This window comes from Chlorocebus sabaeus, chromosome 19, assembly GCF_047675955.1.
Source record: "Chlorocebus sabaeus isolate Y175 chromosome 19, mChlSab1.0.hap1, whole genome shotgun sequence".
In the NCBI taxonomy this organism is placed as follows: Eukaryota; Metazoa; Chordata; class Mammalia; order Primates; family Cercopithecidae; genus Chlorocebus; species Chlorocebus sabaeus.
Window position 1 is genome coordinate 27,278,596 of NC_132922.1, and position 24,881 is coordinate 27,303,476.

Sequence of the window (24,881 nt, forward strand, 5' to 3'; positions counted from 1 at the left end):
AGGGTGACCAAGGGCTTCCCGGTCTGCACAGAAGACAGCGGGACTTGACAGCATCAAACGCTGGTGACTACAAGACGTCCATGTGGGGAATGCAGACAGACCATGCCTCTAGCCCTTGGCACCTGGGACCATCCATCCCTGGGACTTGCTGTCCTGGAAATGCAGCGTGGGCCTCCAGGGAGGGAGGCTGTGCCGCCTAGGTGCCACGCCCAGCCTGCAGCTCTTCCCCACCCTGGCTGCGGGTCTGCTTCCCTGAATCCAAATCCGCTATTACTGTGCTGGCAGCGCAGCCTCTCTGGGGACGCTGGCCTGGCCCTGTTCTCCCCAGGCCTCAGGGTGTCTAACTGGGAGGCAGCCAGGGGAGTGAGGACCCACTGAGGGGCTCTGTTGACTAGGCTCAGCAGGGGTGCAGGTGATGTGGGCTGGAATCCTTCCCACATGGCTCCTCCAGTCCTCCCCACTTCCTTCCCAGCTGAGCACTGCCTGCTCCAGATGTCTACACCTGGAGTCTGGGACGCCCAACTGGGCAGCAGAGAAACTGAGGCACAGAGACAGCCTGTGTCCTTACAGGCCACACAGCCTGCCAGGCCCCTATGTCCAGCCAGAGTCCCTGATCAGCCTGGGCTGGAGTGGTTGTTTACAGGCAGGCTGTTCCCACGGCTGCCTTTCACAGTGGGGGCCTGTGGACGCCTCTTCCCGCCCCTACCCGACTCCCAAGTCTCAGTGACATTGCTCAACCAGGAGCCGAAGTGCATTCCTGGGCTCAGGCCAGCCCACCCACCCACCCGCTGCAGTCCTGGAAGCCCAGAGGCCAGGGCAGCAGGAACAGAGGAGACAGCAGCGGAGGGGACGTCCCCCCTCCTCTCCCCACCACCCTGGTCAGGCAGAGGCCAGGGTGCAGGGACCCGCCTGAGCAAAGGCCCAGGGAAAGGAATGGGTGTCATTCTGGTCCTAGCCCAAGGCACAGCCAGGGAGGTCCCTGAATGTCCTTCCTCAGGAAATGATGGGAGAAGGGACTATGAGAAGGAAGAGGGGATTTAAGTCCCCCACCTCCCGAAGTAGTCCTGGGCTGAGCCCCACGGGACTTGTAGAACCAGGGTGTACCACAGCAGCGTATCAGGTCCAGGAAGCCTCGTGGCCAGCTCCCACTTCTCTTGCTGCTGTGCAACCCAGAGCAAGGCCTGCCCCTCCAGCCTCAGTCTTCTCCCCTGCAAACGGGGCCACAGCCTTTCCTTTCAGGCCAAAATAAGGATTGAGGCCGGGTGCAGTGGCTCATGCCTGTAATCCTAGCACTTTGGGAGGCCAAGATGGAGGATCACTTGAGGCCAGGAGTTCAAGACCAGCCTCGTCAACATAGTGAGACCCCATCTCTATTTGTTTAAATAATTTTTTAAATTAAATAAATAAAATAAAGATTGAGGAGTGACGGGTACACCAGTTGAGCCCACCTCCATCTCACCCCTGGGGAGCCCCAGGGACACAGCCCTCCAGGGCTTAGACCCGGTGGTACTCAACTCCGCAGGCACAAAACCCTGTTTGTCTGTGGGCCCTTTGGTATCACCAGGTTTTCAGGGCTTCTAAAGGAGAGCCCTGACCTGGCTTCACCTGGGCCCTGGCCCCAGTGTCCCTGGTAATATCCAGGTGCTGAGCTGTGATCACCGCCCCCCACCAGCCCACCTCCACCAGCCTTTCCCAGAACCCTGCCCCAGGTGTTGGAACTGTGCCCGGAGGAGGGAGCAGACCCCGAGGGAGGCCGGGAGGGGCTGCCGATGGTGAAGGCTGCTGTGTCTAGCTGTTCCCTTCCAGACCCACTCCCTCTGGGCTGTGTCCCCAGCTGGTCCAAGCCCTGATCCCTGGAATCTGGAGACCTCTTCCCATTTGCTGTTCTCTGAGAACCAGGCCTCCCTCTGGAGAGGATCACAAGCTTGGGTTTCACTCTGGGCTTGCTCTTGGAAACCCCCAGGAGCTTGGCTCTGACCAAGATGTTTTGCTCCAGCCTCTTGCCAAATCCCCACTCCTCGGACATCAGCTTCACCTCCCGTGTCCTCGGCTGGGTGAGCTGGACGCCTGCAGGTCTGAGAAGACACCCGGGTTCCCGGCATCAGCTGGCCACCCTGTGCCTAAGAAAGCGCCAGGGTCGCGGCACCCCCTGGTGGTTGCTCCTAGGTAGTGTCCCTGCCCAGCCCAGGGAAGAAGGGCCTGGCCCCAAGTCTAAGAGTTCAGGACAGAGAAGGGCAGGCATTGGCATGGACCTTCCCTGGGCCCCCAGCCATGGGCCTGGCTCTCCCCAAGCTGAAGATACTGAGGCTAGTTCCAGCGCCCGCAGTGTGAAGATCTCCGAATCCCACCTCTCCATTCCTCCCCAGCCAGATGGCTCCATTTCACACACAATACACTGAGGCCCAGAGGGTGGGGAGCCAGGCCAGGGAGGCCACCTGGAGCCTGACACAGTGGCCTCATTTATTGTGCTGCTCTGCCACTCACAAGGGAAGCATGACCCCAAAGTCCTCTTCCCGGTCCTGGTGAGTATCTTGTCCCTGGATTGCTGGTCAGCTTTCCCTGTCCCGAGCACTCAGTAGCCGGCAGGCTCCCCGCCTTTCCTGGAGTCCGAGGCAGCTGCCCAGCCACCAGGTGTGTGGACAATGGCTTGCACCACAGCGATGAACGTGGATGCGATCTGGGTGTGATGGTGCCGGGTTTCCAGGGCTGCAGTCACTGCCTGGGGGTGGGAGGAGACGGGAAGCCTGAGCAGGGCTCCAGATGCCACCTGAACCATGCCCGTGTGGTCACAGGCCTCAGCCCAGGTGGTGCCATTTCAGGCCAGGTCATCAGGAAGAGCAGGTTGGGGCCTGTTTGGTCTCACTGGAGCAGGGGCTTGGCCCTCATGGCACAGGGGCTCCAGATGGCCCAGGCACCAGAGAGAGGACACCAACCATTGTCCACTCCGTGATGATCCAGGCCTCCAGTCCAGGGTGCCCTGGGACCCCACACTGTGACTCAGTTTCTCCAACCCCCAGCACACCTGGTCAATGTTTCTCTCCACTGTTGTGACGTTGGGTAGAAGCTGGTTGTGCAGCCGGGGCTCCTCCACGGCCCGCTTCACGTCGTAGCCGAACCAGAGGTTGTAGATGATGGCCTGGGGCATGGGAGTGTGATCAGCATGGCCTGGGGGCTGTGCAGGGTGGGCAGCGCCAGGGAGAAAAGGGGTGACACATACCAGTGCAGTGGCCGTGGTGATCTGCGTGCCCCCAGAAGCTCCCACCACCATCCGGACCTGGCCGTCCTGGCCCACCATGATCGTTGGACACATGGACGAGAGCGGCTGCTTCCCTGTGGCCGACGGGAGAAGGCGGGGATGCCGGTCAGCTGCCTGCCCAGGACACCCCCCCTTCACCCCAGCCCCCCACCCCCGGACCTCCACCCCATACCTGGTTGGATGAAATTGGCGGGTGAGGGGGGCACCCCAAACTGATTGGTGATGTTGGGAGAGCTGAAGTCATCCATTTCATCATTGAACAGGATCCCGCTGACTGGGGAGCGGACCTTGGAGCCAAAGCTACCGCCCAGCCAGGTCAGACAGTGCCTGACCTTGCCCGACCCAACCTGGGCTCAAACTTACTCCCTGAGAGGCCCAGGATAAGCTACCAAGGTCAGGCCTCAGTTTTCCACCAGGAAAAGAGGTGATGGAGCCACCTTACTGGATAAGTGGGCAGTCCCTGGACCACATGCCCCTGGCCCTGTCCCACCCAGGCGGCCCAGCAGCCCCTACTAGAGGTTGATGGTGCTGGTGGCGGACACAGCACTGCCGTCCTCTGCGACGACAGACAGGTGGGCAGTGCCCCCATCATCCGGCGTGTAGAACTCGGGTTTGTAGTAGGAGATCGGGTGAGTGGTATCATCAGAGATCTGGGCCCGGAGCTGGGCAGCGAAGAACTCAGAGGTCATGTTGCGGACCACCTGCCGAGACCAAAGAGTTGGCCTGAGGAGGTGGGGAGGGACGGTGGGGAGGGGGCACAGGTCTCAGAAGGCCCCTAACTGTGGCTCTGACCACAACCCTCTGGCACCCACAGCCTTCCGTGGCTCCCCAGGGCTCAAGGACAGGCCCAGGACCTTGCATGACCAGTCTGACTCTCTGTCTCTGTTGCCTTCCAGCAACTCTGAATGTCTGTCTATCTGGCCCTCAGCCTCCAGACCCTTGCCACATTCAATCACTCATTCACTCACACAAAAAATATTTCTAGAGTTTGCACTGCATGCCTGGCACTGGAAAATCAACAGGGAACAGACACTTAGGTCCCTGCTCCCATGCCAAGAAAAACAAATGCACACGGGGAAATTGCTGAAACCACAAGCCAGGTAAGGGGAATTGAGAGGCATGAGGTATAGGCAGAGTGGTCAGGGAGGGCTTCTTGGAGGAGGCAACATGTGAAAAGAGCCTAGAATGCAGCCTAAATGGTCAGTGCAAAGGCCCTGAGGCAGGCGGTATAGGCTGGTAAGCGATAGGCAGATGGTGAATGGGGTTGGGGGAGAAAAAGATGAAGATGCAGGCTGGGGCCCATCCCACAGGACCTCCTAGGTCCCTTAGTGACTGGCTTTTGCTCTGTGCCACGCAGGCTCTGGGCAGAGGAATGAGCAGGCTGGGGAGTGTTTTCACAGGGTCCCTCTGACAGCTGTGAGGGGGATAAGGATAAAGCCCAAAGGGGAGGCTGTGGGTATCAACCAGGCAAGAGATGATGGCCTGGGTGGGAGAAAGAGAAGAATTGAGGATGGCGCCAACTAGGGAAGTAAACCCTGCAGAAGGGGCAGGTTTGGCGACGGTCAGGAGCTTGCCTTTGGATGCTTCATCAGACCTGAAGAGCATGGGTGCATGTATAAGCATGGGTGCACCGGCAAGGGCGGGCTGAGGGATGAATATGGAGGTATTGACATTGAGCGGCTGCTGGATGCCACGAGTCTGGCCAAGGTCCCCAAGGCCGTGGCGAGGAGGAGATGAGGAGGTGAAGGAGGAGACAGAGAGGATGGGCCCTGAGGGCCAAAGAAAATGCCTCAGGAGAGTTTCAGCAACACCCCCACAGATTAGCAATCGCAGGGCAAGGTGCTCTGTCTGAATCTGCCCCTAAGGAAACAGAAAGGCAAATCCAGGATGTGGGACATCTTCCAAGACCACTGCCCCGGGCTTTAAAAATCAACAAAACAGGTCGAGCACGGTGGTTCATACCTGTAAGCCCAGCGCTTTGGGAGGCTGAGGTGGGAGGATCGTTTGAGCCCAGGAGTTTGAGACCAGTCTGGGCAACACAAGATCCTGTCTCTAAAAAAAAAAAAATACAAAAATTAGCCAGGTTTGGTGGCATGTGCCTGTGGTCCCAGCTGCTTGTAGGGGCTGAAGTGGGAGGATTGCTTGAGCCCTGGAGGTTGAGGCTGCAGTGAGCCGAGATCACACCACTGCACTCCAACCTGGATGACAGAGACTCTGTGTCCAAACAAAAACACAACAGAAACAAAACAGCCAAGGGAGCCTACTGTAGGTAAAGAGAAGGGACAGCAGGTTGTGTCACCCCAGCATCCTGCTGTGGTGTGTTCAAGTCTCACTCTTGAGACACACCCAGAGGTGTGACATCAGCAACCTACTGTCAAATCCCTCAGAAAAACACGAATCCCAATAGACGTGGGTGGAGACGGAGAGAGAGGAAATCCAGCAGAAACGTCCACACTGCGGACTCTAGGGAAAGGGAACATTGACACTTGGACGGTTTTGGGGTTTTTTTAAACATTTTCGTAGGTGTGAAAATTTGCAAAATGAAAACTCGAGGAGAGTGTGGTGAGCTGTGTGAGATGCTGTTGAGTGGGGCCTGATGGGGAAACTGAGGCTGGATGTGGCGATCTGGTGGCATGGGGATAGAGCAGGGGAGGGGACACCCTGAAGGGAGAGAGGACATAGCCCAGCCATGTTTGCTGTAAGGGGAGCAGAGGACAGAAGGAGGCAGCAGATGGAAGTTTCTAGAGCTACAAGAGCTGCCTTTCTTTCGGGAATAATCCGTTATAAAGAAGTAAATGGTCAGAGGCAGAGAGGAGCATTGTAGGAACAGTGCCCTGAACCAGCGCATGGATGGAAGAGCTGGCCTTAGCTAAAAGGGAGGGCAGAGGGACACGCTGTAGTGGCCCTGTCCCCTCAGAGAGACAAGACACCAGGTCACTGGCTGCAGCAGGAGTCAGAGGTGCAGAATGCTCATGGGGAAAGAGAAGACACCACCCGGGCAGCTGAGGCCCCTCCTGGGAGGTCCCTGGTCAGTGTGGAGGGGTCTGCAGGTCTGCCCGGGAATGCCAAGGACCCGAGTAGGTAAGGAGGGATGTGAGGATCCTCAGCGGGGAAGGGATATGACAGGGTCTCACAGGGACCCAGCATGGAGCTCTCCCTTTCACCTGTCCTTCTCATCATGCCCGAGGGCTGCAATGCTCCCATGCGTTCCTCATCTCAGCACTGAGCTCGAGAACCACAGCATGTGCAAAGCACTTGAGGTAGGAGTGTGGCCACTAATTCCCCACACTGTCAGTTCTGTGGGGCAGAGGCCAAGACTCGGGATCACCCACCAGTCCATCTGAGTACACAGTAGGCCCGCAATCAAAGTTTGTGGCAGGAATGGATTCATAAAGCATATGTGAGGCTGCAGCCGCCCTGGGGAGCCCACCTGATGCCTCTACAGCAGGCCCCACGCCTAGAGTGGGCCAGCCTCTGCCCCTTACCTCAGTCACATCCACAAACTTGGGGTCCCCAAGCAGGGTCCTCTTGGCATAGGCAAACCGGAAAGCCTCTATGATGCGGTGGTACGTCAGGCCCTTCTGCTCCGGGGTCTCCACGCTCGCCCGGGAGAAGTTGTACCCTGGTTGATCAGAACCAGGTGCACGTTGCTGAGCCCCAAAGGATCTGAGGGACTCAGAGGGTGAACACCTTCCTCAGCCACTTTGCCCACCTCAAGGAGCATTTAATAACCAATAGCAGCAGCTGCTTCACAAGGCTGTGGTGAGAGTGAAGTAAGGTGAAGGCTCCCCAACCTGGATCTCACGTCACGCATCAGCTCTGGCCACGCAATGACCAAGTGGCAGGGCCACCCACTGGACCAAGGATTCCCTCTGGACCAAGCCTTGCAGCCCTGAGCTCCTGTACCTCTCTCCGTCCCGATGACTCCTGTTCCTCCTCCAACCCCTGAGCATTGCCCACTTCAGCCCTGTGGCTCTGCACTGCCTCCTTCAGGACATGGTGAGCTGTGACGCAGGAGCACTCCCTGGGAGCTCAGTGATGCAAAGACGTGGCATGAGGGCCAGCAGAGCTGCAGCAGGGGTGGGGCATGTCATGGGTCCTACCACAGGGCTGTGGTGTGACCACTCACCTTTAAGGATGTTGAGGATGAGGGCCAGCACGGGCCCGCTGAGCGGCGCGCTGGGCATGTACAGCACTGCGTCTCCCAGGCTGATGTTCAGCGGGTACTCAATCAGCTCAGCGCGGTAGTTGTTCAGGTCCTCGGCTGTCACAATGCCCCCTGCAACGGGACAGCAGCTCGAATGGGCGCTGGGAAGGGGCTGCACCCTTGTGTGGAGGATGGAGCTGCACCAGTGGTGTTGGGGGCAGGCATGGCTGCACCATGGTGGTGGGGAAAAGCCTGAACCTACCAGGGAGGACAGAGTGCACTACTGGAGGGGTGAGACTGTGCCCTGGGAGGGGGCCACAGGCAACCTCGCCCCCTTGGGAACCTCACTCGCTCTTGAACTCCTGTCTCCCTGACACTGCTCACCACCCCACAGCTGGGCTGGGGCCACCTGCCTTCTGCCTGCTTGGCTTACTGGCTTCCTGTCTGCCTTCTCTCCTCTGTGGCCAAAGAGTGTTTTCCTTTTTCTTTTTTAGAGATAGGATCTTGCTCTGTCACCCAGGCTGGAGTGCAGTGCCTTAATCACAGCCTTGAACTGCTAGGCTCAAGTGATCCTCCAGCAGATCCTCCCCAGTAGCTGAGGCTAAAGGTGGCACCATCACACCCAGCAAATTTTAATTTTTTTGTAGGGTCTTGCTGTATTACTTTTCAGTATGCTTTGAATTTTTTATGTTTTCTTGTTCCCCACCCCCACTCCCACTATATTTATGTAGAGTCTCAATATGTTTTTTGTAGTCTCACTATGTTGCCCAGGCTTGTCTTGGACTCCTGGCCTCAACTTCTACCTCAGCCTCCGAAAGTGTTGGGATTACAGGCAAGAGACACAAAGCTTGGCCTCAGAGGGCCTTTTCTATATTTATTTTTATTTTTTTGAGATGGTGTCTCGCTCTGTCGCCCAGGCTGGACTGCAGTGGCTTGATCTTGGCTCAAGAGAGATTTTTAGTAGAGACAGGATTTCACCACGTTGGCTGGGCTGGTTTTGAACACCTGACCTCAGGTGATCCACCTGCCTCGGCCTCCCAAAGTACTGGGATTACAGACATGAGCCACCGCGCCCAGCTCAGAGGGTCTTTTCTAAGTGGAGAATTCCTGCCGGTGTCCCTGCCACTCAGCCTCTTCCCATGATGAATGGATAGAGGGAGGGAGGGAGGTTCTTAATTCTCTAGGAGTCAGCTCCAGACAGCGTATTGGCATGCCAATTTCCAGCCTCGGTGGTAAACGTCGACATGCTAATCACCCTCCTCCATGAAACAGTGACAGAAATTACCTGAAGAAAGTCACAGCCAAGCTCCAGACCCTTTCCCCACAAAGCCCCTTCCCCATGCCTCCCTCAAGGTGACCCTCATCCCTTGTAACCCTCCTGGTGAATCAAAGCCCCGTCTCCCTGGGCCTTAGCCCAGCTGTTCCTCTGCCAGGAATCCCTTCCTCTCTCTGCCTAACAAAATTATCTGCAGCCCAACCACCACCTCCTCCAAGAAGTCCTCCTGGATCTTCAGGTTGTATTCTAGTGCTTCCCTAGCCCTGGCTCTTGCTTGCACCTGCATTTACCCCACCAGGGACTTGCTCTCCTGGACTGTATGGTCTCTCTCAGTTTTGACATAAGCAGGAGCTGTGGACCCACATGGCCGGTCACTGACCCTCCTCCACCAGGAACTTCCTGTAAGCTCAGGCAGGACAGGAGGACCCTAGGGCTCTGGGCCCCAGCTCAGGGTTTCCACTGCAGGGTTCCTCACCCAGGCCCCTGAGGTTACCCACTCACCGGCTGCCTGGATGTCCTTCACAATCTGGGCCGTGAGGCTGCCGTTGTAGAAGGCCTGGGCGCCCTCGATGGCCAGCGTCTCATAGGTGTCGGCCAGCCGTGGCAGGGTCAGTCTCTCCCCCTCCCGAAGCACCTTTCCATCCCGGCAGAACACCTCACTGGGGCAGAGGGGACTCACGTGAGGAAGCAGGTGGGATGGACTCAGCTAGACCATCCCCTACACCCACCCACACAGGAGAACGGAGCAAAGCAGGGGCAGCATCTGTCACAGGTGGGTGGCCCCGTCACTCAGCGCTCATCCTCCGTGTCCCTTCCGGGAGCCTCCTAGTGTCCCTTACCACTCAGGACACACGGCCAGCCACAGTGGCCACTGGGACCCCAGGCTCAGAATGTGTCCCCACACGTGGTGGGAAGGGTCTGCATCTCCTCAGCCCATTATCAGTGCGGGGTCCTGAGGGCAGAGGGCCGCTCCGCTGCTGCTAGGGGCCTGCAGGGTCCTTGGGCTGTGCCTGCACTGCCTGTGTCAGGGGGCCGCACCCACAGACATACCACAAGACAGGCTGCTGCTCGATGACGGTCCGCTTGTTTTCCAGGGCTGCCGCCAAGCTTTTGCCCACGGGGAAGCCCTGGCGGGCCAGCTGGATGCTGGGCTGGAAGAGGCGAGCCCAGGGCAGCCGCCCATGCCGCCGGTACGCCAGCTCAAAGCCTCGGATCTCTCCGGGCACCGCCACCGAAAGTCCCCCTGGGGAGAGAGCCACAGTTAGCGACCGTGAGTGGGGGATACGGGAATCTCTTGCAGGCAGCATCCCAGGCACATTCCCTGACTCGTTTCACAGATGGGGCAGGGGCTTATGTCATTGCATATGATTCCTGCATTCTCTTACCCTGAGCAACTTCACGTCTACAGATGCTGAGTTTCTCAGTGAGTATTAAAAAAAAAAAAAAAAAAGAAAGAAAGATTCACCAGGCATGGTGGCTCACGCCCGTAATCCCAACAATTTGGGAGGCCGAAGGAGGCAGATCACAAGGTCAGGAGTTTGAGACCAGCCTGGGCAACATAGTGAAACCCTGTCTCTACTAAAAATACAAAAAATTAGCCGGGCATGGTGGTGGGTGCCTGTAATCCCAGCTACTTGGGAGGCTGAGGCAGGAGAATCGCTTGAACCCAGGAGGCGGCGGTTGCAGTGACAGGAGATTGCGCCACTGCACTCCAGCCTGGGCAACAAGAGCGAGAGGCCGTCTCAAAAAAAAAAAAAAAAAAATCAAAGATTGAGTATGTTGCAGAAGACTCCAAAGGGTACCACCCAGGATCCCCACCTGAGGTCTAAGACTTGCTATGGTAAGTGTACCCTGCCCCTCCATCCTCCAACATTTTTTTTTTTTTTTTTGAGACAGTGTTTCACGCTTGTTGCCCAGGCTGCAGTGCAGTGGCACAATCTCGGCTCATTGCAACCTCCACCTCCCAGGCTCAAGTGATTCTCCTGCCTTAGCCTCATGAGTACCTGGGACTACAGGCATATGCCACCACACCCGGCTAATTTTTGTATTTTTAGTAGAGACAGGGTTTCACCATATTGGCCAGCCTGGTCTTGAACTCCTGACCTACATGATCCACCCGCCTCAGCCTCCCGAGGTGCTGGGATTACAGGAGCGAGCCACCGCACCCAGTCTTTTTCTTTTCTTTTTTTTTTTTTGACAGGGTCTCGCTTTGTTGCCTAAACTAGAGTGCGGTGGTACAATCATGGCTCACTGCAGCCTCAACCTCGTGGGCTCAAGTGATCCTCCCACCTCAGCCTCCTGAGTAGCTGGGGCCATAAACACATACCACCACACCCGGCTAATTTTTTTTTCCATTTTTTGTAGAGACAGAGTCTTGCTACGTTGCCCAGGCTGGTCTCAAACTCCCAGGCTCATGCAGTCCTCCTGACTTGGCCTCCCAAAGTGCTAGGATTATAGGCGTGAGCTGTTGAGACGCTCCCATCCTCCAACTTTTATCCCACAATCTATTCTGCCTCCTTTGAGCAGTGACCCTGGATAGACAGTGGCTTCCCCTCAGGTACCTGGGGAATTTGGGGGCCTCCTTTCCACTGAAGACCAGATTGGAAAAGAGAGACTCCACCTCACACTCTAGAGCCCCATCCCCACAAATGAACAAATGAGTGAATGGGATGCCTGTTGAAAAGGCAGGGTATAGACAGCCTGGGGTCAATTTTAGCTTCACCACCTCCCAGCTGTGTGACCTCAGCTGATTTTCATGACCTCTCTGAGCCTCAGCATCCCCACCCTGTAAAATGGGAATCCACACAGCATCCCCTATCGCAAAGAAGCAGGGAGGGGTGTGAGGGACTCATGGATGAAAAGCACAGAGCTGAGCGTGGGCCCCAGTGAGCCCTGGTCCATAAGGTCTGCTAGTGTAATAATTATTCTCTCCGTGTGCTGCACAGGGTGGCCCCGGAGGCCTCAGCAGAAATAACAGAAGCTCCCGGCCCTTTACCCTGGTGATGATGGTCCTGACCACTCATTGTGGGAGGGTGCTATGGGGCCAGGAAGGGATGGAGGTGCTAGAACTGCCCCTGGACCCTGACGGGGCCAGGCTCCTATGGGCAAGGCCCATTCCCGGTGGCCCAGCTGGCTCTGCACCCACGCCCCAAGCTTGCAGGACTGCTTACCGTCTTGGGACTGCTCCGAGCTGTTGAACATGCTGGCAAAGGCCAGGCTGGGGGCCACCTCGCGGGCGTTGATGACCTCAGCTTTTCCTAGAAGGAGAAGCAGGTAGGCAGACAGACCCATGCCACGTGAGCCCGGGGACCACTCAGCTGTGCCGCGGCCCAATCCACACCCCCTGCCCCTCTCCCTCGCCTCTCCCAAGGCACTCACGCGTGGTGCTGTTGTAGATGGTGAAGAACAGGCCGCCCCCGATGCCCATGCTGTGGGCATTCATGAGCCCCACACACAACAGGGCTGCAATGGCTGCATCCACCGCAGAGCCACCGTCCCGCAATGCGTCCCTGCCATGTGGCACATAAAGACGTGAGAACCTGCAGGCTTCCATCTTGGCCCCACATTCACACCCTGCTGCCCACCTGCCTAACGGAGGATGGAAGAGAAGTCCCTTCGAGTTTTTTTTTTTTTTTTTTTTTTTTTGAGATGGAGTCTCACTCTGTTGCCAGGCTGGAGTGCAGTGGCACAATCTTGGTTCACTGCAACCTCCACCTCCCAGGTTCAAGTGATTCTCCTGCCTCAGCCTCCTGAGTAGCTGGGACTACAGGCATGCGCCACCACACCCAGCTAATTTTTGTATTTTTTAGTAGAGACAGGGCTTCACCTTGTTGGCCAGGATGGTCTCGATCTTTTGACCTCATGATCAGCCTGCCTTGGCCTCTTTTTTTTTTTTTTTTCTTGAGACATAGTTTCTCTTTGTTGCTCAGATTGGAGTGCAGTGGTGTGATCTCAGATCACTGTAGCCTCAATCTCCTGAGCTCAGTTGACCCTCCCACCTCAGCCTCCCAGGTAGCTGGGACTATGGGCACATGCCACCATGCCCGGCTAATTTTTTCTGTTTGTTTTGCTTTTTGTAGAGATAGGGTTTTGCCATGTTGCCGAGGCTGGTCGAGAACTCCTGGGCTCAAGTGATCCACGCACCTTAGCTTCTCAAAGTGCTGGCATTACAGATGTGAGTCACTGCATCTGGCCTTTGTTTTATGAGACAGAGTCTCACTTTGTCACCCAGGATGAAGTGCAGTGGCATAGTCACGGCTCAATGCAGCCTTGACCTCCTGGGCTCAAGCAATCCTCCCACTTCAGCCTCCTGAGTAGCTGGGACTACAGGTAAAAACCACTGTTCCTGGCAATTTTTTGTCTTTTTTGTAGAGACAGGGTCTCCCTATGTTGCCCAGGCTGATCTCGAACTCATGATCTAAAGCAATCCTATCACCTCAACCTCTCAAAGTGCTGGGATTACAGTTCCTCTTCTTCTTTCTTTTTTTTTTTTTTTCCTTTTTTTTTCTGAGATGGAGTTTCACTCAGTCACCTAGGCTGGAGTACAGTGGTGTGATCTTAGCTCACTGCAACCTCTGCCTCCTGGGTTCAAGTGATTCTCCTGCCTCAACCTCCTGAGTAGCTGGGATTACAGGCTCACGCCACCATGCCCGGCTAAGTTTTTGTATTTTTAGTAGAGAAGGAGTTTCACCATGTTGGCCAGGCTGGTCTTGAACTCCTGACCTCAGGTGATCCGCCCTCCTCAGCCTCCCAAAGTGCTGGGATTACAGGTATGAGCCACCTCGCCCAGCCCGTTTCCTCTTTTTCAAGCAAACAAATGTACATGACTTTTATAAGTGGGACAAAAAGGGAAATTGCTATATTTTATTAATAACTTTTTTTTTTTTTCCCTGGCTGGGGACGGTGGCTTGCACCTGTAATCTCAGCACTTTGGGAGGCCAAGATGGAGGATCACTTGAGGCCAGGAGTTCAAGACCAGCCTAGGCAATATAGTGAGACCTCATCTCTCCAAAACAGTCTTTTTTAATTAGTCAGGTGTGATGCACGCCTGCAGTCCTAGTGACTCAGGAGGCTGAGGTGGGAAGATGGCTTAAGCCCAAGAGTTCAAGACTGCAGTGGGCTATGATCATGCCACTGCACTCCAGTCTGGGCGACAGAACAAGACCCTGTCTCAAAAAATCAAAAACACGACATTTGTTCTGTTTAAGTCTTTAGGAGGGAACTGATCTTTTTATATAACATGAGATAGGAGTCTAAACAGTAGAGGCCAGGTGCCGTGGCTCACACCTGTAATCCTAGTACTTTAGGAAGCTGAGGCAGGAAGATCACTTAAACCCGAGAGTTCGAGGCTGCAGTGGGCTATGATTGCTCCCCTACAATCCAGCCTGGGCAATAGAGTAAGACTCCACCTTTAAAAAAAGAAATAAGCTGGGTGTGGTGGCTCATACCTGTAATCCCAACATTTTGGGAGGCCGAAGCAGGTGGATTACCTGAGGTCAGGAGTTCGAGACCAGCCTGGCCAACATGGTGAAACCTCGTCTCTACTAAAAACACAAAAATTAGGCCAGACACAGTGGCTCGTGCCTGTAATCCCAGCACTTTGGGAGGTAGAGGGGGGTGAATCACGAGGTCAGAGGTTCAAGACCAGACTGGGCAACATAGTGAAACCCTGTCTCTACTAAAAATACAAAAATTAGCCGGGCATGGTGGCACATGCCTGTCGTCCCAGCTACTTGGGAGGCTGAGGCAGGAGAATCACTTGAACCTGGAAGGTAGAGGTTGCAGTGACCTGAGATTGCACCACTGCACTCCATACTGAGTGACAGAGCAAGATTTCGCCTCAGGGGAAAAACAAACACAAAAACACAAAAATTAGCTGGGCGTGGTGGCGCACGCCTGTAATCCCAGCTACTTGGGAGACTTAGGCATGAGAGAATTGCTTGAACTCGGGTGGTAGAGGTTGCAGTTAACTGAGATTGCACCACTGCACTCCAGACTAGTGACAGACCGAGACTCATAAATAAATAAATAGAAATAAGTAAAAATAACAACCAAACAACAAAACAGAGGAGTTTATCCAAAGACACAGAGACTCTTAGAACTGAGAAAAGGGGCCCTGTTGGGCTCTAGGAGACCCACACCCTGCTCTTGGGGTCACCGTCCGCTTCCCAGAGGCTACTGAGAGAGTCCAAGCAAAGCTTACATGTGGGGAAACTGAGTCTTAGAGGGGTGAAGGTATTGTCCAGGTCCACTTGCCCGGTTTCAAGGGCCCATGCCCCCATGCCCTGCCCTGCTCACCTCCCAATCTTGGAGCAGTGCTTGGCATCCGCAGCCACGGCAGCCCTGGCGTACACATGGTTGTCAGGTTCCTTGGAGGCCAAGGGCAGCGAGAGACAGAGGCCAACAATGTCCACGGCCAGCAGGCCCAGCACCACTAATTTCTTCATGGCTCTGCTGCATCCACGGGGTAAGGAGCAGGGTCAGGCCCAGCCTCAGACACACCCACAACTGAGCCTAATCTAGGCTGAGCTGAGCAGCTTCCCAGGATGCAGCAGAGAGAGGAGTATGAGGAAGAGGTAGACACGGCAGCCACACTGGTTTCCCTGTTAATCCTCCAATCCAGCTTGATGGCTTTGTCACCACAACCCCAGAGCCACAAGGGTGAAACCAGAGCACAGCCCCAACCCCATTCACAGGCAGGAAACTGAAGCTTAGACAAAAGGCATTTACTGAGGTCAGCTGGCCCCAGGAGGTCTCAGACCTGAGGGTGAGCCCAGCCCCCAGCATGGAGTCACTAGCCCTGGGTATGAGAACGCACAGATCTCTGGGGCTTCCCCAGGCCTGTCTACACCCCTGGACCGGATGCTTACCATCCAGACCTGGAGTTGGAATCTGTCTCCCACACTGTCTACCCTTGCGGTGCAGAGTTGAGAATTAGAAAAAACACCCTTCAGTAAGATTTAATAACCTCTACCTGCTGGAAACCTGTTGAAAGAACTGTATGTATCCCTATAGAGAGCTGAGAGGTGGCAGGCGCCCCCTGGAGTTGGGCAATGACCCCTCGAACAACCGGCCCTGTCCCACCCCAATCCACAGCCACACACAGAGCCCAGGAGCCGGACAAGCAGGACACAGGACACAGGATCCCCCAACCCCATCACAGCTCTGGCTCTACTCTAGAGCTGATCCCCCCACCCCCACTCAGGGCTGCCAAATCCTCCCGGGCCTCAGTTTCTCCATGCTGCACTCTTCCCTCTTAATTCCAAGAAGCCACAGCTGTCTCAAGGGCTTCTTTGCATAAGTCAGGTGACGCCCCCCAGCCCTCCTTCACACACCCGCATACCTCACTCAAACCCACTCATCAACCAAGAAACGGAGGCCCCCCCCAGCCCAGACTCAGTCGGATAAAGAACCCAGGGCTCTGCCCATCTGTGGGATCCTTCTGCAGGGTGTGCCCACACCAGTCTCACCACCTCACTGAGCTGAATGAGGCTGGGTTTCAGCAGGAAACAGATTAGAACAAAGGTTCCCTGGGAGATGGGGCCACAGAGCTGGGGTGCAGCCAGATGCCCAAGCCGGGAGGGGTTGGAGATGTAAACATCTTAGGCCCCACAAGGTCTGAGGAGCCTAGATCACCTCTACAACCCCAGGGCAGGGATGCCTTTCCTAACAGGCCCTCTCCCCAACTTGCAGGGCTACAGGCAGGGCTCTAGGAGCTGTTACTCCAAGGACGCCCCTCACCTGGACTGAAGGGAGTCACATGATCCAGAAGGGTCCTTCCTCAACCCCCAATTTCAGGGTTCTGAGCAGACAGGCTGATGGAGGACCCCAGACAGTAGAAGCAGGGGGATGAGGTCCATCCACCCATCACGCCCTCACCTGCTCTGCCCCATTCAATGAGATGGGGTGGGTGCCCCCATAGGGCTGGCAGCTCCAAGCTTCTCAGCCCTCAGATCGAGGCCCACACATGGTCAGCAGCCTGCCAGAATTGTCACTCTTAGCAAGGCGCATGCTTAAATTCCTTCTTTCATTCCATCATTCATTCTCCCATCAAATCCTGGCCCCTCCAGATTCTTCTCTCAAGGAGCCCTGGGCAAGAGAGCTGGGCATGAGACAGTACGGTCACCCCAGAGGGAAGAGCCCTAGGGGAGGGGCAGACACCAGAATAGGGGCCTTGGGAATGTAGCCCCAGCTGGGACTGGATTTGGGGAGGACCTGCCAGGTGGAAGGAACCACCTGACCCTGAAGGCTGGGAACTGAACCTTTCCCAGGAAGTGAGGGCTACAGGGGACCTCTTGACCACCTTAGGCCCTTCCAGATCCCCGAGGTGTCAAGGCTGGAAAAGGGGGTGACTGAGCTAAGACCTTCAAAGCCAAGTCAATCTGGACTTTGAGATCCCTGGGAGGCTGGTCAATGTGTCACAGGCCCAGTAACCTATTAAGCCTGGCTCACTCATTAAGACCGTGGTGGGTGCCCATTAGCGCCTTCGCCGGCTTCAGGAGCCGAGCAGAGGGCAGGGGTCATGGGAAGAAGGGAGCGCTGATTGGGGCACTAGGTGGAGGCCGGCTGAGCTGGCTTTCTTGTGTCCTTGTTCCTTGAGGAGCGTTCCAGGGCCAAGCTGGCCTCCAGCCAGGGACAGCTGCCAACACAGCCCAGGGGGTGGCGCCCCACCATCCTAGTGACTTTTACCTCCTTATCACCCCTGTGTACTGGCACCAGCAGCCCACACTGCCTCGGGGGCCTTGGCCAAAGGGCCAGTCCAGTGCCCAGCTCAGCATCCAGCCACACGGCTCCTCTGAGAAATAGGCCCACTGTGGCCTCCAAAGCCCTGTCTGTTTCAGTGGGCTGGGATCTGCCCCACCTCTGTATCTGGGAAAACAAGCTCCTGGTGGGGCAACAAGGGAGCTCCAGGCATAGGAACCTGTAGCCTGAGAGGGGAAGGGACCTGCCCAAAGCCACTTGGCAAGACAGTGACCCGTGACACAAGTTGCAAAGCACTTCCTGCAACTGGCGTCTCATTGCAGCCCCACCCCACTGTCAGATCCAGAAAACTGACCACACTGAGTACCAGGAATCACCCAGAAAGCCTCATGCCCTGAGTGGGCCATGGTGAGGGCCATGTTGTGGGGAATGGTGGGGGCAGTGCATGGGGGCGTGACATCCCGAACTGCAGTCATGAAGCTCACAATGAGTGAGTAATGCAGGATGGGTCCAGATGCCCGCCATGCCTGGCCCATACTCCAGAACTGCTGGAACAACATCTCAGGGCCCCCTGGGAGCCCGAAACCCAATATTATCCAGGACATTTTATATCCCCTGGTGTCCTGCACCAAGGAGACACTTGGTAAACTGGCTAAATAGAACTGACTTCAAATCCAACCATCATAGCATTTGAGTCAATATTGGGATCACAGAATCTCAAATGTTTGGTCTCTGATATTCCAGCATCCCAGAAAGGTCGGCTTACATATCTTGCCCAGCAGGGAGCTCACTACCTCCAAAGACAACGGGACTGTGTTTCGCTGGCAAGTTCTTCCCAACATTAAGCCCCAGTTTGCCTCTTTGTAACGCCTGCTGCAAGTGGGCCTGACCTCAGATCCTGCCCACTGTCTAAGGCCACAAAGCAGAGAAACAGGGACCACCCCAGATCCCATACCTGGCCACAGCCTCTCTGAGCCACAAAGACCACACTGAAGGGATGGAAGGAAGACTTCAGCTCAATGAAAGGGCTGGTGCCACTCAGTTGTGATGGAGGGAGGTCAGCACAGGCCAACTGTGGGCATGGGCAGAGCTCCTGTGCCCCCAGAGCCTGGCCAACACCCCCAGTGCCATCTGCAGTATTTGCTATTCCAGCACCCACCTTTCATGTGAGGACACAGGCTGGAGCACGGCCAAGTGCATGGGTCCTTCAGAATTGTCAGCTTGTGCATGCCTGGGATCACCCAGCAGCAGGGCTGGCCTGGCACTTGGTGGACCAAGTCCAACTCCCCAAACCCAGAGGCAGGATGACAGAGGCATGGGCCCTAGAGTCCCTGGGTTCAAACTCAACCCCAGCCACTGACAGTGTGGGTATCACAGCAGCCTTTCCCTTCCTGGCCTCAGTCTCCTACCTGAAGAGCAGGGATGACTAGAACAGCTGCTGGGTGGATTCCCTGAGATGGCCACGCGCAGACTGTAGGAGGCACCTGCTACTTTCGAGGCCTCACAGGGTCTCGCCAGGCTCCGACACCGGGCTGTAGGAGCTTCTCTCCTTTCCTGATGAGCAGCTCAGAGCAGGGGCCCAAAGGCCCCCCTCCTGGCCACCCTGTCCTCCCTGCCCAAGGCACCCTCCATAGGTAGTATTTATCACATCACCTGCTAATTATCTGCAGTGTCTCAAAGCTCCAAGGAGCGGTTGGGGGTGGGGGAAGACTGTCCATGCCCCAGTCCCGACACAATTCCATGGTCTGATCTCTAGGAGAGCCAACCTGCTCCTGTCTCAACGACTCCCTGGTGGCACATGCAAGCCTACCTGTTCACCCACAGCCCCACATGACTTCACTGATGGCAAAACGGCGCAGCACTTTCCACGCACGCCATGCTCTCACCTGGACTTTTGGGGACCTCCCCCTGCCTTGTAGCAGCACCTTCCCGACCTCCCTCACTTCTTGGATGCTGGGCTCAGGAATGCTCTCACTGACGAGTCTGCACCCCTGCTGGCTAATGTTTCAGACGCGCCAGGTGGACGTGCCCAAGCCTGAGCTAAGCAGCTGCCTCCCCAGACCTCCAACCGCCAGGGCAGCCAGAGTCTAGCCCGGGGCAGCCGCCCCTGCATCCTCACTGGTCCTGTCCAGTTGCTCCCGCCTCTACACCCCACTCCCAGCCTCACCTGATCCCCAGTCCCCATGGGGCCACCCCTCTCACCCAGAGACTCCCAATCATAGGTTCCAGCCCCCCTGCTGTTTCCCTACGGCAGCCTGGGCACTCAGTAGGCAAATCTGAGCATTCCATTTCCCCACTGGGAAAAAAAACATGCCAAAGGCCCCCTTTGTCCTACCTTGCTGGCGCCCGTCCTTTCCTGTTTTTTTTTTTTTTTTTTTTTTTTTTTTGGAATTGAGCAGCTGGATATGAACCGTCCTTTCCTCTTGCTCCTTCCCGGTCTTTGGGACTTTGCACTGGCTCCATTGTCATGGCCTGAGGCACTCTTCAGACACCAATCACAATGCCACCTCCTCCTGAAGCCCTCCGGCACTGCACCTCACTCTGCAGGTCAGCTGCTACTGCTGCCTCCTTCACAGTATCCACAGTGCCCAACAATCTTCACTGAATGGATGGATGCCAGCTGTCAGGTGGCTGTTTTTACTAAAATGCATCTTCTAGGACTTTACACTGAATCCACCTAGCCACCTGACAGCTGGCATCTCTAATCTTGTAATCCCAGCACTACGGGAGGACGAGGTGGGTGGATCACTTGAGACCAGGAGTTCAAGACCAGTCTAGGCAACATAGTGAGACCCTGTCTTTAATTTTTTAACTAATTTTTCTTAAAGGCCCAAGCTGACAGGGTTTGGGGAGCTTCATGTGGAGGCTGACAGGAAGGGGAACAAGAACTCATCCACGGCCAGGTGCAGTGGCTCATGCCTATAATCCCAGCACTTTGGGAGGGTGTGGTGGGTGGATGGATTGAGCCCAGGAATTCCCGACCAGCCTGGGCAACATAGAGATACCCCATCTTTACAAAAATAAAAACATTAGCTGGGCATAGTGGCACATGCCTGTGGTCCCAGCTACTTGGGAGGCTGAGAGGGAAGGATCACTTGAGCATGGGAGGCAGAGGTTGCAGTGAACTGAGATAGTGCCACTGTACTCCAGCCTGGGCAACAACCAAAAAACCCAGCTAATCCACGTGTCCAACTCCACCAGGACAGAAACTTCTGTACTTGGGAGTCTTCCAGTCCTCACCTTATGTATCTCTTCATCTGACTGTTTATCTGTAGCCTTTACTTATTTTATCTTTTTGTGTGTGTGTGTGAGATGGAGTCTCTCTTTGTTGCCCAGGCTGGAGAGCAGAGGCAGGATCTTTGTTCACTGCAACTTCTGCCTCCAGGGTTCAAGTGATTCTCCTGCCTCAGCCTCCTGAGTAACTGGGATTACAGGCTTCTGCCACCACATCGAGCTAATTTTGTATTTTTAGTAGAGACGGGATTTCACCATGTTGGCCAGGCTGGTCTCCAGCTCCTGACCTCAAGTGATCCACCTGCCTCGACCGCCCAAAGTGCTGGGATTACACCGTGCCTGGCCTATTTGTAGTTTTTAAAGTTTCCTTTGAGCTACTGACTTTAAGTGATGATAAAGTATGTCTGAGGAGAAAATAAAATAAAACATCCTTTGAAATAAACTGACAAACGGGTCTCCCTGAGTTGTGTGAGCTACTCTAGCAAATTAATTGAACCCAAAGAGGGGGCTGTAGGAACCCCAACTAGAAGCCGGTTAGTCAGATGTTCCCAAAGCCCAGACTTGTGACTGGTGGGATGAGGGGTGGTCTTGTGGGACCAAGCCCTCAACCTGTGATTTCTGAGGCCATCTCCAGGTAGACAGCATGAGAATTGAGTTGAATTGGAAGACACCAGCTGGCATCGGCTGCAGAATTGATTCTTGCTGGGTGTGTGGGGAGAATCCACACATTTGGTCACAGAAGTCTTCTGTGATGATTGTTGTCTTGTGACAACAGAGGGAAAACACAGTAGTTGTGTGTGTGTGTGTGTGTGTGTGTGTGTGTTTTGAGATGGAGTCTCGCTCTGTCACCCAGGCTGGAGTGCGGTGGTGCTATCTTGGCTCACTGAAACCTCCGCCTCCTGGGTTCAAGCAATTCTCCTGCCTCAGCCTCCTGAGTGGCTGGGACTACAGGCGCACGCCACCATACCCAGCTTATTTTTGTATTATTATTTTTTTTTTTTTAGTAGAGACGGGGTTTCGCTGTGTTGGCCAGGTTGGTCTCCAACTCCTGGCCTCAGGTGATCCGCCCACCTTGGCCTCCGAAAGAGCTGGGATTACAAGCGTGAGCCACCGTATCCAGCCAAAAAATACAGTTCAAATTGATTTTTTTTTCACATGACCTTATTTGGAAATAGAGTCTGTACAGAAATAATTAGTTAAGATCATATGGAATTAGAAAGAGAACTAAATTCAGTAGCTAGACTTCTTACAAGGAGGCCATGTGAGCTGGGGGTGGCACTCACCCGTAATCCCAGCTACTTGAGAGGCTGAGGCAGGAAGACTGCTTGGGCCCAGGAGTTCAAGATCAGCCTGGGCAACATAGTGAGACCCCATTGCAAAAATAAGGAAGGCCATGTGAAGGCCACACAGACACACAGGGTAGATGGTTTCAGAGACTGGAATGATGCAGCTACAGCCAAGGAAGCCCAAGTGTGGGGAAAAGAAAGAGAGATCAGACTGTTACTGTGTCTATGTAGAAAGAAGTAGACATAAGAGACTCCATTTTGTTCTGTACTAAGAAAAATTCTTCTGCCTTGAGATGCTGTTAATCTGTAACCCTACCCCCAACCCTGTGCTTGCAGACATGGGCTGTGTTTACTTAAGGTTTAATGGATTTAGGGCTATGCAGGATGTGCTTTGTTAAACAAGTGCCTGAAGCAGTATGCTTGTTAAAAGTCATCACCATTCTCTAATCTCAGGTACCCAGGGACATAAACACTGCGGAAGGAAAGCCAGGTATTGTCCAAGGTTTCTCCCCATGTGATAGTCTGAAATATGGCCTCGTGGGAAGGGAAAGACCTGACCGTCCCCCAGCCCGACACCCGTAAAGGGTCTGTGCTGAGGAGGACTAGTAAACGAAGGCCTCTTTGCAGTAGAGATAGAGGAAGGCATCTGTCTCCTGCTCGTCCCTGGGCAATGGAATGTCTCGATGTAAAACCAGATTGTATGTTCTATTTACTGAGATAGGAGAAAACCGCCTTAGGATTGGAGGTGAGACGTGCTAGCCTGTGCTGGCAGCAATACTGTTCTTTAATGCACCCGGATGTTTATGTAGGTGCACATCAAAGCACAGCACCTTTTTCTTAACCTTGTTTATGACACAGAGACATTTGTTCACATGTTCTCCTGCTGACCCTCTTCCCACTATTGTGCTGCTATATCCCTCTCTCCAAGATGGTAAAGATAATGATCAATAAACACTGAGGGAACTCAGAGACCAGTGCCAGGGCGGGTCCTCTGTATGCTGAGCACCGGTGCCCTAGGCCCACTTTTCTTTCTCTATACTTTGTCTCTGTGTCTCTTTCTTTTCTGAAGTCTCTCATGCCACCTGACGAGAACCACCCACAGGTGTAGAGGGGCTGGCCCCCTTGATCAAGGATTGCCAGGAGCCACCAGAAGCTGAAGAAGCAAGGAAGGATCTTCCCCTGGAGTCCTCAGAGGGAGCATGCCTTGTCCTATACTTGGATTTCAGACTTCTAGCCTCCAGAACTATTCTGTTGCTTTAAGCCACAGAAGTGGGTTGTGTAATTTGCTATGGCAGGTCCTTACTCTGTCTGTGGTTACACATCCAACAAGTGGCAGCCCAGGGGATTTGAATCCAGGCCCTGAGCCTACACCTGTGATCTCACCCCACCCCGCCAAGTTCTGCTGCCTACTACAGCCTCATGACAATTCCTGGCCCTGCAGAAGGTTGACAACCCGTAACTATAGAGCAAGCACAGGGGACATCCTGTCTCCACAGAGTATCCATCTGCTTCCTTCCTCCCAGTGAATGCCCCCAAACCATTCTGTGTCCTTCTTTACAGTGGCTGCCAGGAGGCTCAGTGCCACCCAGCTACATGCTGAGGTTACATTAACCCTGAGCTGGCCTTTTTTCCTCCTAGGCTTGAAGAATGCCACCAGGTGGCTAGAGAAGGGCCCAGAGGCAGTGCAAGGCCAGTTCGAGCCCTGGCTACAGTCCTCTACCAGCCCACTGAGCCAACTGGACCTTGTGTTCCTATCATTTGAACTGGGCCACTGCATGGATGGCAGAGGGCTCGAGACTCCAAAGGTGTGGCTGTCATTAATTCCTGTCTCCTGGCAGGTCCCACTTGGAGCCTAGTACGTTCCCATTAGGGCCTGAGGTCTAGCTGTGTCCTCCCTACCTGATTCTCCAGCTCCCAACCTCTGACCTCACTGACTCCCTAGGGATGGCAGGGCTACCCTAAAGGATCCAGGACAAGCCCGTGAGCTCCCACATCAGCCCTGGGAACTGAGAGGACAATATCGCAATCCCTCCACCCCCTGGGTCTCAACAAGCACAGCTCTGCTGCTCAGGGTAACCCCAGGGAGAGGGGCCAGCAGCCTTCCGTGTGGAACACATGGACTGGCGAGGTGGAATCAAGCCCCCACGCCTGAGGGGATAGCTCTGCCTCCGCGGGTTCCTGTTCAAGGCAGGTTAGGCCAGAAATTGTCTCCAAGAGCCCATTTACCCTAGATGCCCTGCAAGCAGGCAGAGAAAAGCCCATTCAAGGATCTAGGCCCAGCCACCACCCTCCCTCTTTTGCTGGAAAAATGTCCTCTAGGAACCTCTCAGCCAGGGACACAGAGGGTGGAGGATGAGAGGCGGGGGCTGGGGCAGTTCTCTGCCTTCCACAGGACTCTAAGCTCTGGGCACTCCCCCATACCACTGCCTAGGTTGCCTCTTTCATGCCTCAAGGCTCAGCCCTCCATCCCCTCCTCCCTCCCCTCCCCCTGCCCAGTCTTCTCACATTCGAGGGGACAGTGTCCAGGCCTGGCTCAGTCTGTGGGAGGACATGGTCAGGATCTGGGAGCCCTCCCAGCTCTGGCTCCAGCCCTGAGGCTGCAGGGGAAGGGGAGGAGGGCTTACCGGCCGCCTGCTCTGGGCAGGGGGTCTAGGAGGTCCCTGGGGCACTGGGGCTGCTGCTTAAAGCTCTGACCCACTTCAGTCGCCACTTCAGTTCAGCAACAGCACCTTGGCTCTGGGGGAGGGCACGCAAGGCCGTCGTGCAGGTTTGCCAGGGAGGAAACCTGTGGTGCCAAGGTGGCCCCAGGACAATACTGGCTGTACTGAAGCGGGAGGAGAGGCTGTTATGCAGGTGCCAGGAGAGAAGGGGATGCAGGCACAGGCCCAACAGGGGTTGGAGGTCCGTGGATGGTCAAGAGCTAAGACATCCTGCTGTCCTCTGCCTTGTCTCAGGGGCCTAGCCCCACAGGATGACAGAGCC

At 55.2% G+C, this 24,881-nt stretch overlaps 1 protein-coding gene across 2 annotated transcripts; it reads right to left on the bottom strand.

The window, feature by feature from the left end:
* Window positions 1-2,412: 2,412 nt before the first annotated feature.
* Window positions 2,413-24,628, bottom strand: LOC103223058 (glutathione hydrolase 1 proenzyme). 2 transcript variants are annotated; one of them, XM_073006928.1, is made up of 12 exons: window positions 24,524-24,628; window positions 14,977-15,132; window positions 12,058-12,188; window positions 11,850-11,936; window positions 9,730-9,922; window positions 9,181-9,338; window positions 7,386-7,535; window positions 6,742-6,878; window positions 3,770-3,957; window positions 3,429-3,556; window positions 3,023-3,330; window positions 2,413-2,719 (listed from the first exon to the last, which is right to left on the bottom strand). In XM_073006928.1, exons 2-12 carry the CDS (start codon window positions 15,123-15,125, stop codon window positions 2,573-2,575), a joined length of 1,776 nt encoding a protein of 591 aa, XP_072863029.1. In that variant the 5' UTR covers window positions 15,126-15,132; window positions 24,524-24,628; the 3' UTR covers window positions 2,413-2,572. The 2 variants fall into 2 exon arrangements, with proteins under 2 accessions (XP_072863029.1, XP_072863030.1); XM_073006929.1 differs by lacking the exon at window positions 24,524-24,628 and having other exon boundaries at window positions 3,023-3,136; window positions 3,218-3,330; window positions 14,977-15,395.
* Between the last annotated feature and the right edge of the window lie 253 nt (window positions 24,629-24,881).